This window comes from Accipiter gentilis, chromosome 16 (assembly GCF_929443795.1).
Source record: "Accipiter gentilis chromosome 16, bAccGen1.1, whole genome shotgun sequence".
Lineage (NCBI taxonomy): Eukaryota > Metazoa > Chordata > Aves > Accipitriformes > Accipitridae > Astur > Astur gentilis.
In genome coordinates, this window is record NC_064895.1 from 8860605 (window position 1) to 8878020 (window position 17416).

Sequence of the window (17416 nt, forward strand, 5' to 3'; positions counted from 1 at the left end):
ATTTACTCTATTTACGCTGTAATTTACTCTATGTTGCTCTTTCCTTACAGATTAAACATTAAAAAAATCTTAAATGGGAAGAAGCAGGAATAGTTGTGCAAGCTCACTTGTGAACCAGGCAGAGATTTCTCTATCTTGCTTTCCATTTGTGGAACAAGTTCCTATAAGAATCAAGAGATAACATAAGCTTATATATTTTCTGGGAGGGACTATTCATGCATTTTATTAAACAAACTTTCAGAAGTGCTTAAATTCTTCAAAGATGAGGGCAGCATAAGACAAACTATCAGAGAAGCTGAACTGAGTTGTTTAAAAGAAGGGTCTTTGTATGCCTAACAAGGACAAACATTGGGGACCAGACCTAAAGTAGTTACTAACAAAAATTGCAATGCCTGAAGTGATTTTTAAAACCAAGTATAAAGGTAATTTCTTCTGCCATACCTGGAAAAAAAATCTGTGTTTAGTAAAAGTAAAGAACTCCAACTCAGAGATGGTTTGAAGCAAATTTGAGAGCATTTATTATAGAAAGAGACCACAAATTATAATTTAATAGAAATCAGTATTTTTCCAGCATGCTTACTTTTAAATTGTAATTTTTCCCTCATGTAAAAAATAAATCCATATAGCAAGACAGAACTGAAAGTAGACACAAACTGGAGTACTTTTTATATTGCAAACTGCTCAAAAATAATACTTCATTGCCTACTGTTTATTTAAGAAATAAGTTTAGGGGAAAGTTAATTTCATGTATTTCAATTTTGTGTTAGAATAGTCTTGATCAAGAATCTCATTTTACTAAAATGTGAAAAGTTAAAATATATTTTTCAGTGTAAATATATTACTGCTTCAACATTTTCTCCTATACAAATTTAGTTGTTACTTATGGCAACATAATTGGCTGGAAAGATGCCAGTTTGTCCTCCTATTCTTCCTTCCCACCAGTCAAACTGGGAATCTGTTTTGGTTGTGACTGTGATTTTGTCTCCAGCTTTAAAAGTCAAGTCACCTGGCTGTTGTCCTTCGAATGAATAAAGTGCTGTCACTTCTACTGGATTACTCCAAGAGTTACCTGAAGTGAAAGAAATTAAATAAAAAGGAAATTACCGAACTGCACATACAGTAAGTCCTTAAATACAATATTCTTAAATGACAGTAGAAAACAGTGACAAAGACACCAAAATAATTTATCTGAGCATGTAAAACACTGACGAAAAAACCCCTCCATACACAAAATAAAGATCAGCAATTTTTTCTATATGCCTCATACGGTCAAACAGAGACAGTGTTGACACTTTTTTAGCCAATATCTCAATGTTTATTGCTGTTGAACTTTCAATCCAAGCGAATAACTTCAGTTTGCTAATAATTATGTTTGATCTCAATTCCTTTAACTGTCTGAACTATACAAGGTAGTTGCATTTGTTTAACGTTGATTTAGAAAACAGTTAAATCTCTCACATGAATGCACCTAAAAGTGAAAAAATGGAAGATGCAATGAAAGACTAGTTAAGAGGAAATAATGAAGACGTTTACACAGTCAGGTGGAGAGATTTCAGGATGTATTGCTCCTATGGACATGATGGCTGCACAAATGCTCAAGCATGCAAGATTAAAGGCTTTTAGCATTAGCTGCACCTGCTTGCTGCCAAAACTGTTGCAAAAGGGGAAACCCAAGCTCTTCGAAGTCCACACATTGCAAGTACAGAGCTAGAAAGGATGGTCAGAGAAGCACTGATACAACTTTTATTTGGCAGTCTGTTGTCAACAACTGATACCCACAGAACTTTTCTTCTAGTTGCTTTTATCACTTCAAAAGAAAGAGGAAAACTCCTCTTTCCCCAAGCCTCCCAAATACAAACTGTAGCCAAAACAGGACAGACAGAGAAGAAAAATGAACTACAAATGTATGTATAAACAGCATAGATTTTTTTCCCCAGCATCTGTCAATATATATCTTCATTCCATAGGCCAGTTCTTTCCCTTCGTGATCTGTATTTGTAGCAATCATCAAAGATGAATATAAAATTATTTGCCCATAAGCTGGGAGAGTGTTGGTTGCAGAGAAGTCAAATGTCTTCCTTGATCACACAGTCTCTCTCCCCTGATATCTATATTCATGATCTGAAGTCACACACCACTATTTCTTTTGATTTGAAAACAAAACCAGACAAGAATACCCATGTTTATCAGGTCCTCATCTCTACCAGTTACTCCTACCAAAAAAAGCAAGGAATACAACTTTTCTAAATACCTTTTTTTACTTTTTACTTTTACTTTTTACTTTTTTACTTTGAAACCCTGACAGACTGAGTATTCAGCAATTACATGATTTTCCTCCAAGAATTCAAGCATTTGAAGCAGTCAGAATGATATGCTGTGTTCCCATACAAAGTGTGATTTGAAGCTAGATATTTTGATTGAGGATATCACAGCAAAACCCATAACAATAAAAGACACTTGAACTTTTTACTCCTAGTTTTAATAGAATAACAGTAAGAAAATACTGTGGCTCAGGACTCTTTAGGTGCTAAGGCATGAAAACAGTTATGACTCAGTTGCATATAAAAAGGAAGAGGGGGTGTGTTTTACCCCTGTGCTACATTCAGGTAGCACGCATGGGTAAAAGTGCATTTTATCAGTTACGATGAAGACTACAAATTCTTACACTTTGAGTTCTTAACCATATGTGTTTCCACCACCTAAATGTTCAAATGGACAATCACTCAAGGAGAATTAGAGTTACTATGTACTTATAACTGTCCAAACTATGTTAATATACTTGAAAAAATTAGATCATTGACAGCACAAAAGAAGAGACTGAAAGTGCTGAAAGTGATGGTGAAAGCTTCTTTTCATTACATTCAAGAAGAACGTACACAGAAGAACTGTCACCACCACTTTAATATGCTGGACTTGTAGCAAAGGCAGCAAGTAATAGCTACCTCCTCCATGGCCAAACTTGCATTAAGAGTAAGACTATAATTCCTCTTACAGAAAACTATTGAGTATACTGAAATTGGCTCAGTAAAAGTAGGAAGAAAACCAAAGGGAATCTAGAAACAAATTAAAGCATGAAAAAGTGGAACAAAAGAAGTGCATGTGAGATATTAAAGTGTAGGAGTGCATTCAATGCACCACAATCATGCCTCCAATAATTGTTTGCTCTGTCATATGAACAAGATTGTTTCATGCATTTCCCTTCCCACTTTTTGCCCCTGTGCTTGTGTAACTTTCCAAACATACAGAAACCGCAAAGCACTACAGCTGATTATGAACATTGAGTTCTGTGCCCCTGCCCCATGTGCTACCTGCTATAATTTAAAAACATTTTCCAGCTTTATTCATCAGCTATTTCATAACAACTCCTACTTAATTTTCCCTAGCAGCTCTTTCCCATACTATAGTTTCATTTTATTTCTCACAAAGATTTTAATCTCTGTCCTTTAATTCTGTATTTTTGTAGCATAAAACAGATAAAATGCATATTTATTGCCTCCAGATTGCAGCATCCCATGCCTCATATTTATTTGGTTCATCCTAACAAATAGGTATCTTAAAGGAATACGCTGTTATGAAATCTACCACATATTATAAGGGGGAGCTATTTCAAATTCTTGTTTCCCAATTTCAGTTTTACATAAAAGGGTTTTAAATAAAATTGTTATAGTTAACATGAAGATGGCTGAATGCATATACTGAAACCACATTTGCAGCTCACACAAGATGGTGCTACAGTGCTACATACAGCATATGATACTGAAATAATTGAGATTTATGAGTATGCACACTGGAATAAAAACAAATTACATTGTGGAAAATCCTTAATTAATGGTATCTGAATACACAGAGCACGCTTCTACAAACACAGTGGTCAAAACAGAAATATAGAAATTTTGGCTGAAGATCAATTAGTGCAGCAGCCAGCATACATATTTAATGCTCTAGCATACATGGGTACGGCATATGCTTGGTAACAAACTGCTCTGACCACAATATCCTTTCATTTTTATTCATCTTTACATACCATAATGACTTGAACTTTTTGCTATGGACTACTGCTATGGATTAAGGACTTGATGAGGTATAAACTAGAATAAATTTATGGCCTCTTGGGTGCGCTGCAGTACCAGCCCCAGACTGAATGAGGGTGATAAAACTATCTTTAATTACAGCATATTTACCGCAGAATGAAAGCATTCTTTAGAAAATTGTTACAGAACAGATTGTTACAGTGCCAGAGCCTTTCTTTGACTTTGAGGCCAACTGGCATAGACTGGCACATATATACTAGTAAACAAACGCTCACCATCCAGAGAGGAGACCCACAGCCAAACTACCTACTGGTTTCTATACTGGAGTAACTCCTAAACCGCATGTATGGATTAATTATCTGGTAAAGTGCTAAGTGAGATTAACACCAAGGAACTTTCTAGCAACTCAATCACATAGGTAACTGAGTCATAGCGCTTGGGCCCATGCCTTCACACTGTTTAATTTACTAGCACATGTAGCCAACGTATAAAATGTCAGTAAACCCATAGGCTGATTCTAAGACTGGTTTTTAGAGAAGAAAAGACATTTTACATCATTTTGGGTTCGGCTTATTATGCTTTCAAAAACTAAATCTGAGTTGGAAGACAGAATAGTACAGTCCAGCTGTGGGTCCTAAATTTAATTTTACTGGCATAGATGTGTATATCGCCTAGCTCTGAATGTCTGATGCTAAAGAGCTTGCAGAATAATTATATAAAAACTGTGAAGTGCTGCTTTTGGCCATTGACATAGCAATAAAACTGAAATAAGTTTCATGTGCTTGAGGTTAGTGGTGAGATTGCTAAACATCCACTTTGCAAAATTTGCTAATTGTCAGCAATTAGAGAGCTAGGATGATTTTGTGGGTCGTGTGTGAACCTATATGGTAGATACAAGTGAATTAACAGAAACTATTACTGCTGGTTTGGGGTTCATCTAAACCATATTAAAGAGCTTGTGAAAAAGGACTCTGTGACTCAATTGTCACTGCCAACGAGCCATCCGATCAAGGGTACTGATGACTGACAGGGTAATCCTGTTGTTAACTGTCCATAAATTATGCACTTTCAGCTAAATCTCTACTTTGGTAAATGGACTGTGGGTCTGGTTTCTTTTGAAGTTGAAAGGTTACAACATTGCTTCTACTGGGTTGCAACATACCATATGAAAATGTGATCGTCTAGGTAGATATATTTTTCCTTGAAACTGAATAGTCTCTCTATCTTACTAAATTTTTTTTGTGGAACCTTTAGAATGCATGGCTACAGTTTTTGTTATTTAAAAACCAATCTGAATGAGCAACACATTTAACATACAAACTTCTACTTTCTCTGTATTTTGTAAAGAAGTAGAGAGAAGTGACTGGAACTATCACACAAAATGTTGAAAGTCAGATAAATCTCCAGCATCAGAGATGACAGAAGTTGTATAGTGCTGGTATAAAAGCCCCACCAAAAAGCATCAGCTTACAGAAAAGCTGTAATAGAGTTCTCATTGTTTAAACGGAGACCTAGAATACTAAGCAACCAAATGAATCTTGTTTGTACAGCAGAAGTAAGAGAAAACCAACAAACAGACCAAATGATGGAAAACAACTAATGGATCTAGGCAGATGCAAACATCTACGCTTTCAAAAACAAATATATCAAATATCAAAAAGGTTTATTATCACTAGTACAGTGTTCAGAGGTACTGAAAGCCTTGGGTATTGCTCATAGGCTTAGGAGGAGAGCTGTAACTGACAGTAAACAGACAGAAATCTTAGTTCTTCATCTGTTATGGGACACTGGGCTTTTCTTTGGAAAGGATTAGTATTGAGTTTATAATTAAGAGTTCAGGAAAGAATCCAAAGTAGGCTGAAGAACTAGGTTAATTACTGGGTCCTGCAAAGCTCTGAGTAAAAAATGATAGTTGGTGCCAGCAACAATAAAGAGTTTTTAGAAGATTTTAATGGCCACCCTTAGCAGGTCTGGACAACACCACCTGCTCAGATACGACTGTGAGTGTAAATACTGTGTGTGTACATATATTGATTATACTAAACTTCCTGAAGGATGTTTGCCCCAAATTATTGTATTAAAAAGGAAGACTATTATCAGGACCCAAATGGACGCATTAAAGAGGAAGACAACCATTAGCTTGATTCAACAGCTTTACGCGAGCCAGCAACATGCCATTCTAGCAAAGGCGGCAAACAGTATGCTGGACTGCATTTAGGCAAAGTGTTGCCAGCAGGTCAAGGGAGGTGATCCTTCCCCTTTACTCAGCACTGGTGCGGCCACACCTGGAGTACTGGGTTCAGTTCTGAGCTCCTCAGCACAAAAGAGACATGGACATCCTGGAGAGAGTCCAGCAAAGGGCCATGGAGATGATGAAGGGACTGGAGCATCTCTCCTATGAGGAAAGGCTGAGAGAGCTGGGACCGTTCAGCCTAGGGAAGAAAAGGCTCATCAATGTCTATAAATACCTGAAGGGAGGGTGCAAAGAAGATGGAGCCAGGCTCTTTCCAGCGGTGCCCAATAACAGGACCAGAGGCAGTGGGCACAAACTGAAATACAGGAGATTCTGTCTGAACATCAGGAAACACTTCTACTGTGAGGGTGCCCAGCACTGGAACAGGTTGCCCAGAGAGGTTGTGGAGCCTCCATCCTTGGAGATATTCGAAAGCCATCTGGACATGGTCCTGGGCAACTGGCTCTCAGTGGCCCTGCCTGAGCAAGGGGGTTGGACCAGATGATCTCTAAAGGCCCTCTCCAACCTCAATCATTCTGTCATTTGATGAAAAGCTTCAAAGAAACTTTTGAAACAAAGTTACCTTGAAATATAAAAGCAGCATGAAAATTTGTAATTGGCAGGGAGAGAGTTTGGACTGGAAGAGCAGTAATCTGTGGTGGTGCATTTCTTTCCCCTTCTTTTGGCTGATCTACAAACACGGGGAGTCTCACTAGGCCTTAGTATAAGTGTAGTGAGTTGGGCGGTTAAGTGTCCCTTGACCATACCAGTGACTCTCACACAGCTAAGTCAGGGAGTCATGGGGACCATTTCAAGGACTCCTGCTGTTGGGTAACAACAAAAAAAACCTGAAAGTAGAGAAAACTGTTTCTCTTATAAGAACCTTGAGACATCCTAGCCCTCCCTTGACAACCTTGGAGCACCCCGTATCTGAATCTTAAGTCATTCTCCAACAGCCCCAGAGTATTCCTCATCTGAATCATAACTCAGGTGAAACAGTACCAATGCAGCTGGAATCCCAGTAATTTGGTGATGACTGAAGTCAATCATCTCCTGAACCTATAAGCTGTGGTACTGAGGCCCTTTGAGCTCTCCCAGACCACTGTGGGCTGCGACCAGCATCTCCCTCCGAGTGGGACACCTCTCAGAGCTTGCAGACTTTCCTGTTTGTGAAGATCAGAGGTCTGTCACCGAAAGCTGACGGGACCTGGGCTGATACTCTCTGTTCCTTGAGACTCGACCCTTCACCCATTGAGAAAGATGCCAAAGCATTCAATATGAATATTTTCACTGAACTCGAGGGGCATTTTTAACAGGTGTACCACTCCTGCTTGCTTTTATGTATATCTCTTAGTGCCTTTATGCATGAGTGTGTACTAAATTGAATATTCTATAGCAAGTACATTACAAGTTATTGCTTGTCAAATCTACACTTAAATTACTGCTGTGAACTTTATTCGACTCTGAATGAATCTCAGGCTGTTATTATACTCATAATCCCTTAGATACAAACTGTTGACCAAGTCTGGGACTAGGAGTTGATCCAGCCACACCTAGACTGCAACAGGAGTTTAGAAAGCAAGGGGGTCTTCTCTGAACCTCGTGACTCAACGGGAGGGTCTCCCTTACCCTTTTGACATTCCCCATCTCTGTACAAATCACGAGAAATGACTTCTAACTTGATTTTTCATTGTATATTTATCTTTTTTAACTTACTGCATTTTTAGTCTCTGTATAACTAATTGTAGGCTGATTCTAACTTAGTTTTCCTGCGTGCATTTCATCCATGTATTAAGTAATAGAGTGAACCTTGCCATTGGATGCTGTGAAGTCGCGCTTTTATTTGAATTCCTATTAAATAATTTTTCTTTTGCTTATACCATTGGAAGTGATTTTTAAGTGGTCCAAACCACTCCCTTTTGTGACAATTTGATACAAATGGAAGTCACCTTGCCAGCATCATCTCTGTCTATGCCAAACAGAGCAGCCTCCCTGTCAGACACTGTGACCAGCCTGTGCCCAGCTAGGGGAGCACCAGCACGGCGTGCACCTAGTAGGCAGTCACATCTCTGTGCATATGCGACCTCGTGGTGGGGCTTTGTCAACATATGGATCAGTGGGTTGTAGGGAAGCTGCACAAGCACACATAGAGCTGCAATATGCACATCTCCAACAAAAGGTTTGTGCAAGTAGGAGAACCTGCACTGCCAGAATAGACCCCTCATACTACCTGTGAGAGGGCATGTACATGAATGTAAAGCTTTGTACACGTAACACTCAATATGCATGCATACCTGGAAGTGCAACTGAAACTCTGGAGGTTGCATTTAGAAACCTCAGGTGTTTATTAACTTTTTGCAGTTGTCTAATATTGCGATTTATTTGCTGTAATGCTCAAATTGATCCTGAATGTATATTTCACAGATTACTAGCTAATTATCTGTCATTAGTGAATTAATAAAGCACTTTGATCCTGATTTTTGTTTAAGCTACATAAACTAAGTAGTCTTACCCTGTGACAGTTCTTGCAGAAGTGTCTTCTCCCACAGCAAAGATTAGGGTTCAGGCTGAATGGTGCATGGCCATTACTGAGTTTTAACTAATAATTATAATGAAAGAACTTATTTAACTGCTTGTCTAGTAAGGACGTGTGGTGGTGCATTTCTTTCCACCTCTCCAGGTAAATTTACAAACTCGGGAAGGCTTGCTAGGCCTTAGCATAAGTGCAATAAGTCAGGCAGTTAAGCGACCCTCAACTGTGCCAGGAACTCTTACACAGCTAATACAGGGAGATATGCTGTGTGTCTCAAGGACTTCACTCCCTGGTGAAGGCAGCAGGACGGGAGTAGAGTTTGCAGCCAGTTCTTTCTCATAACAACCTTGAATCTTTACAATCCTTCCCTGACAATCCTGGAGCATCCCATATCTATGTTTTGAATTATTCTCCAACAGTCTTGGAATTTTCCAGTGCAGCTGGGATTCTAGAAATTTGTTAATGACAAAAGTCAATCATCTCCTGAACCTATGAACAGTGGTACTAAGTGAGGCCCTTTGAGCTCTCCTGGACTGCAGCAGGCTGCAACCAGCATCTCCCTCTGAGTGGGACGCTCCTCAGAGCTCGCAAACTTTCCTGTTTGCGAAAAATCAGAGGTCTGCTGCTGAAAGCTGACACAACCTGGGCTGATTCTCTCCGCTCCTTGAGGCTCGACCTTTTTGCCTGTTGAGACAAATGCTGAAGCATTTGATGTGAATATTTTCACTGACCTTGAGGGGAATTTTTAACAGGTGTACCTCTTTTCTCTCTCTTTTACTCTCTTTTATTCTCTTATAGGTATTTCTCTTAGTGTCTTTTTGCATGCGTGTGTACTAAGCTGAATAGTCTATACTAAGTAAGTTACAGCAAGTATATTATAAGTTATTTAAAATTTATACTTAAATTACTGTCATGATTTTTATTCAACTGTTAATGAATTTTAGGCTGCTATTATACTTGTAATCCCTTTAGATATAAACCATTGACTAAGTCTGGGACTAGGAGTTGATCCAGTCACACCTAGACTCTGACAGGAGTTTAGAAAGCAAGGGGGTCTTCTCTGAACCTCGTGACTCAACAGGACAGTGTCCCTTACCCTTTCCCAAATTTCCTTTTACCCTATTATGTTTTCAGTTCCTATATACATAAGTTTAGGTTGATTCTGATTTAATTTTCCTGTGTGCGTTCTATCCATGTACTAAGCAACAGAACAAACCTTGCCAATGAATCCTGTGAAGTTGTACTTTTATACAAATTTCTATTAAATGATTTTTCTATTGCTAATACAATTGGAGGTGATTCTTTAAGCAATCCGAACTGCTCCCTCATTTTTTAATTCCTCCCCGTGACAGAAGGGCAACTATGCATTGTGACGATAAAGCGAGGCCGAGAGCAGGAATTCAAATACGTAATAGAAAGCTAAACTCACTAGCAGTCCCATGAGAAGCTAGGATGGCTGTTCTTTTTTGCAAAAACAAATCAGTTTAGCCTAGGACTGACAGAGCAACTGAGCTACTGTTAGGGTTAAGATGAGGATCAGAGTTTAATTAAGGGGCTGAAGAGAAAGATTCATTGATGGACAAGCAATATCAGCAATGACATGAGGCATTAAGTGGCAAGAGTAAATATCTTACAGGTATTTATGGTTTTGCTGTGCTCCTCAACCAATGAAGAGTTATATCTGGAAACTAAAAGATAACATTAGATCCTTGCAGGACAGGTGAAGCATAGAATAAGAGCAACAAATGTTAATTCTGAGGTGGATGCGAGTTACTGCATTGCAGTCAAAGTCAGATTTAAGGGTGGAACTAGGAGAACGAAATCCAGTCAGCAACAGTTATGCAGCTTCTGCACTCACTGTTAATAGGGGTTTGAACCAGTCCAGTTCCTACAGTGATTACTGCTGCCTGCTCCTCCTCCTTCATCTATTCAGGCATTCAGACTTCAGGCTCATTGAACTATATTTTGGGTAGGATTTGGGTAGGAACTTCAAGCACCACAAAGATACATCTGCTGGATCCAGCACACTGTGCATTTGAATGTGGAAGGCAAGGGGTGGGCAAAGGAAATATGCATGTAGTAAATTCTGAAGGCACCAGGGTAACTACTAATGACAGGGATAGCTTCTGAATTAATGCTAGGGCTCATGATAGTAAGAACTAAAGACCTAAAATTTTGACTTGAGGAATGCAGCAACATTGGGCCACAATGATGCCTAAAGGCAGGCAGAGAAATGGCTTTGAAGTACATAGGTGAATCCCTAAGTTCAATCTGTAATACTCACAAGAGTGGGACGAAAGCTGGATCTGGCAGGGAGTGCTTTTGGTTCTGTTTGAACTCAAAGACATACTTCACCTGAGAGTCAGTGGAGGAATGTAAAGAATAGGCAAAGTGATAGGGCAGGAAATTAAGTTTGAAGCAAGAACTGAATCTACATGAGAGTAAAGGAATATTGAATTTGCAAAGGTCAGAGAGAAGGATGTTGCAACAATTGAATCATAACAGAACAAAGCCTGGACAAAAGTGGAGATGGAAAGAAAAAGCTACATCTTTGAAATGGTACTCAGAAAACAATCTATTAGACTCCTTGCTCAGAAAGTGAGAACTTCTAAAGAAATTCAACTTGAAGTTCATACATGCTCTGCAGTGGTTAGCAACAGGCAGTTTCAGATTCTATTTGATCATTTTTAGCTTGAATTCATAGTTGGTTAACAAAGGAGTACCAGGGTAAGGCAGGAAGAGATGGATCTGGAACAAAGGTAGTTATGAGTTGTCTGCAGAAAATGTTATCTAGCAAATGAAAAGGGACAAAGGATAGCTAACTGGGAAATATCAACAGAAAAACAGAGGGCTGATAAGGACACTTTTGCAGTGACACACTGGAAACATAGATATAAAGGCAATTACAGAGAGAGCCCAGCAATGGAATTCAGGGAGCACAAGTATTACCAAAGAAGACAGAAGATGACAATTAATCTATTACCAGGTTAAGGAAGGATGTAATGGGATTTCTAATACGTGGTTATAAAGAGGTCACCAGAGACATGGAAGTAACTGTTAACATTTACATCAGTGAATGGAGCAGTAGCAAGGCCAACTGCCAGTCTGGCCCCGTGCATGCTATTAAACTCCATGTCTCCAAATCAGAGTGGCTTCATTCATATTGACTACTGGGACAGTCTCTGGCACATGCTAACTTCCAAACTACAACTACTTCCAAAGGACAGCCCGCTACCTTTCCCAGATCAAAATCATACCAGGAACCTGCTAAAAATGTAATGAAACAAATTATAAAGTTTCAGTGCCCAAGCACGTTCCCTGGCAACGTTTAATTTATCAGCACAGATAAAGCCAATGGCTTGAACTGGGTGCAAGAGAAACTGCTTTAAAGAGGGTCCAGCACAGTACTGAAGAACTCCAAAACAACAACATAAAAGAAGATTAGGTATCAGCAATATGATCAACTATGGGCTTTATAAGATGAAAGAGGATGAGATGCTAACACTGGGAAGAGATATTGCTGGATGAGATTGAGAGTTTAAGGTTCAAAAAGAAGTGACAATTTAGGATGGATACTGGGACAAATAGAGAGACAGGGGATAAAACAATGAGAATGAGAATCTTCTGCATCTGTGAAAGCTATAAAGTTGAGAAGATATGAGCTGAGGATGAGTAGAACCATCATAACTGTATCAGTTTCCTCCTGAAAGATATCCAGTATGGACTGGTGAAAGCGGACAGACACTGGCTAGGACCTGAAGAATGGTCTAGTAATAGAAGACCTCCATCCAGGTGAGACTGGGAGCATGTAACTACATAAAGCACATTCTCCGAGCCTTAAATTGGAGTCTGGTGTGTTGCCAGACATTAAACCATCTTTTTGGCCACTCCTCTTTTTGCCCTCATTAGTCATCTGGGGAGGCTGTTTCAGAGACATACTCCCCCAGGTGGTAAGACAGCTTTCTTAATGTCCAGCTTCAAGTAATTCACTACTAGTTTACTTCTAATTTTTTGTCAACATTGGCCTTTGGCTGAAACCTTTCTTTCTTGGGATTTACCTTCCTTATGCTTTTATAGTAAAAAAATGGTTTTTAAACCTTCAGACTGTTACACTAAAAATAACTTAGCTACCTCATATCAGTGACTCCTTGCTCCACTCATTATACTTAATTCTTCTCCACATCTATTCAATTTAACCTAATTTTTCTTGAAAATAAGTAAACAGAATATTAACATCAGGTAAGAGGCCTGTAAGTAACTGACTTCTCACACTCTACCATTAAGTGCAGAGCTGTTTAAATAGAAGGGTGACAGAACCTAAGGAACAGAGAGCTCATTTTGTGGACATCATGGATTTATTTCTGAATGTTAAAATAAGAAAAAAATATTTGGGATGAATCAGCACAGGAGACTGTCAGAACAGATTTTTTGATGAAGACATAGCCATGAACAAAGAAATTGGCAAAGAAAAAATGGAAGGGGAAGGAGACCAGAGAACACTGGAGGAACTGGAAGCCACAGAAAGCTGAGGTACAAGAATGGGAGAAGTGTTAGAGACGTAGTGGAGCCACCCTTTTAGCTGAAGGCTAAGCTGAACCAAAGCTGCAGAATAGGTGATAAAGTTAGACAACACAGAGCTAGGGGTCAAATGCATTTGGAAGAATGATAATGAAGTTAGAAAAACTAACAATGAAGATTGAGAGAAATGAAAATAAAGGGGATGTGCACATAATTTAAAGAAACTTCAATATAAAAAGATATAGATTTTGAATATGAATGGATGTATTCCAAATCCCAGAATTCTAAACCCAGAGCCATATTAGAATTCAACATAACACAATACTGAACACAGAAGTTACTTATTAGTTTGACAAACATTAATCCAAAAAGAAGTCATCAGTTTTTATAAACTGTTTTAGTATTAGTAGGTTTTGAAAGGAGAGAAGTCTCTGCGTACAATAATGGAACCTGTTCCAAGGTTACCGAAGACAAAAAAAAAAAAAAAGAAGCTAGCAAACAGAAGACTAGAGGGATGCAAAGTTAGGAGGGAAAATAAAGATGTCTTTGTGATTAGCGCCTTTATCTGTTCCCTGACTGTAAGAAGAAATACCAGCACATGAATTAAATGGTGCAGCTATTTCAAAGAGACTACAGAAACAGGCCTAAAACTGACCTGTTGATATTAATTTAGAAAACAGTTGAGAACAGCATTAATTAGATTGAAGTCAAAGCACTAATCGTGTGCTGTACGACCAATATGAAGAGAGAAACTGGACGGCATGTTGTCTGATATAATGCTAATTCTTCAGCTCTCTTCTCCAAAGAATTATGAAGCTGAAACTACTAACAGTCTCAGTGATACAGCACCTTTTTCAAGAACAAGGCAAATCTGATGTCTTGGTTATATGTGATCAATCATACTGGGAAGTATCTACCTTTTACTACATCTAAACTTATCCTCTTGGCTTCCATTATATTTTATGTCTATTTCTGAACTATTATGTAAAACAGTAGCTATGAAATGACTTATGAACAGAAAGTTATGCCCCACAGAGATTTTATTTCTTAGGTGAATTGTGTCAAGGACAGTCAAAGAAGCATTGGAAGGGAACTGAGAGGGAGTATGTGGAAGAAAGATGTAAGGCTTAGTGCTGGATTTTTGAGGAAACCACTAATTATTCCTACATGCCAGTTTCCTGCAAGCTGTTCAGTCCTTTAATTTTAAGGATCTCATGCCTTACATCACTACTACATTTTGTAATTGCTTTTAAGTAGGAGTTTTAAAACAAGAATGAGTACTAGTTTTAAATTCGAGATATGTGAATTAACAGTGGTTTTGATCATAATAATTCTAATGAGTCATACTTTAATGAGTTAGAACAAAGAAACAATTGAAGGCACACTTCGTTGATATTCTAAGACAATCTTAGAAATAGTTCCATTGTCTGAAAGCATGTATGTATCCGACTAAACTTGTCTCCTTAGAAACAAAACAATGGAAAACATATCATTTATGTTATGATAACAGTAAAAAATGCAGAGATTACCTCTGAAAACACAGAAAAAGATACTCTAGGATGTAAAGAAATAAAGCTACAAAAATACATAATTTTGTGTTTATTACTACCTACATGCACACATACAACAAAAAATTTTTTTGTTACAACTAATTTTTCAAATCAGAGTTTAGAAAGCAATCAAAATGATGAAAACTGCAACAGAAAACAGTATTCTGTTATTGAAATAGAAAATATATGGCTTGCAAAGGATATGACTATCACTTTGAATATTTCTTCAAATTTAAAAACCTCTGGCATACATGATGTAATTCCTTTATTAAAAAGGACTCGCTTATTTACTTTCTAGAATGTAAATAAAGAAAAAAATATTTCCAGAGTGATGTTATAAAATATTGAAACAACATTGCCTCAAAATATCCACTTTATGACCACGTGCAATAATAAAAACATGACGGATACAGTATCTTATTCCATGTGACTTTTGGAAAACTGGCATCTTGGAGATTAAGACCTCATTAGGTATAGTTCACTGGATACTTATACTTTGTAATGTTTTACGGATGTAGAAGTTTAATGCAATTAATTGTCCATGCTTTGATAATATCTGAATTTTGAAGCTTTACTATTCGTCAGTAGTTTCTAACAAATATTGTTTAGGTAATGTGAACTTTGGCTCAAAGTTGGGGCTCAGACCCAAAAAGGTGATGTGTTCACGTTCGCAGGTAGGTTGCACAAAAGCTGAGGCAGATTACCAGATTACCTAGGTTACGATGTCATGATAAGCAGAAACAACATACCTTATAAAGTTAAGATTCACTTACTGGGTACTTATTGGGCAATGTCTGTTCTCAGGCTTTATCATTCACTATGCCTGGTGACAGGCCTTAAAGCAGCATCATCTTTGGAAAGTGACAACTGGTCCGTGTTTAAAGACTTAAGATGGAACCGAAGTAAGGGAAGTCAGAGAAACTATGAAAGGAAGTACCATATGAGTTACTACACAGAGAAAAAGAGGGCAGTAAATTAAAAGATGTCATGGCTTTCTTTTCTCAAGACAAGATAAAACATCAGCCAGTGGGGGCTGGCGAAAAGGGATTAAAGCACAAGCATATTGTAGTATGTTACGCACTGGGACTCTCCGAAGAAATTAACTTTTCAGGTCCTGTATGGCAACAAAATATTACATGTGCTAATGCCCACGTAGAAGAAAAGTCTCCAAGCAACTCCCATTCAGAAAGAAAAATAGTAGCCCAACTGTATCCTAAATACTCTAAGTCATGAAAATAATTTCAGTTCTTGAATCACACCAACATACAGATCAGTTCTGTTTTCAACCTAATGTGCTTCATTTTGCATATTCTTAGATCACACCTCTCAGCCTTTAACCTAAGAAGAAAGGGTTTTATCTCAGCTTCTAGAGCAGAACAGACATATACCTACTCACAAATTCCATTTTAGTTGTTTCTGGACAAATTACAAACCAAGTATTTGTTCAATCTTACTAGTGAAATCTCAAATGTCCTATCAACATTAAACTATTAATTTCCTTAATGGCCTTTTTAATTTTGTTTTTTAAATGTAGACTCACCTCAAAAAACCCTCAGCATACACAAAACAACAACCTCAGATCTCACTGAACAGATGTTTGGGAAGGCCTAAATATGCACGGCAGATTTGACATTTTATACCTTCAGGTACTAATCTGCTATAATCAGATATAAGCATAAATCTTTCTGTACAGATACTTGAAGTATGTCATATGCCACCATTGATCCAATTAATCTCCAATAATGCTCATCTGATCAAAGGTCAGGAGACATGATATTCAGCAAATCACGCTCAGAACAAATAATCTCTTGCCTTAGCTGTTTTCTTGCCACTAGCTATGGCTTGTTTTGGGTAAGTAAACAAAACCACTTGTCTTTGTCTACTTTCTGAAAAAAAAAGCTTCTCAAGATTCTCAAAGTATTGAAATTCAGCATTGAAATCTTAAAACAATTCCTTCTTCATCACTGAAAAAATGAGGATGGACTTTCTGGGGTAACTGAGCTTCACTGACACTGCAGTAAAGCAGTACCCTTTAAATGCTCACACAAATGCCTACTTGTGCTATCAGTTACACAAATACGGTCTGAAGAGGGAAGGTGGGCACCAGTTTGTTTGTTCCATTCTACAATCACTTACAAGGCAAAGAAGTATCCTATATCCAGAAGACTTGATGTCTGTTTTGTTACAGCAGATGTAGATTTAAGGCAATTTCAAAACATTCAAGGTACCTTGGACAATATCAAGGAAGGCCGGTATCATTCCAGGAACTACACTCTTTAATACCTCTCGGAGCTAAATGTACACCCCAGTCCTGGAAAGGAGTGCAAAACCAAATGTAAAGCCCTCTTCCACTTCCATGGGAACTGTCTCAGTAAACCCTATTTTCTGAATTAGTTGCAGAGCTAGATGTTATGTATTACTTCAACTAGGTACTTTGTCCAAGTTTCCAGTGTTACAAAGTCCTCCCTCCAGCTGATTTCCAGAATAACTTAATACCTGTGTTCTCCATTAACAAAGAAACGGTGGCTGGAAAAATATATTCCATCTTTAA

At 38.1% G+C, this 17416-nt stretch overlaps 1 protein-coding gene across 2 annotated transcripts in view; it reads right to left on the reverse strand.

Moving 5' to 3' along the window:
* Positions 1–506: 506 nt before the first annotated feature.
* Positions 507–17416, reverse strand: part of SH3YL1 (SH3 and SYLF domain containing 1) — a 52633-nt gene continuing 35723 nt past the window's right edge. For both annotated transcript variants that reach the window (XM_049818642.1, XM_049818641.1), the window contains exon 10: positions 507–1069. In XM_049818642.1, coding sequence (XP_049674599.1) covers positions 870–1069 — 200 coding nt within the window. In that variant the 3' untranslated portion in view covers positions 507–869. The remainder of the gene's footprint in view (positions 1070–17416) is intronic.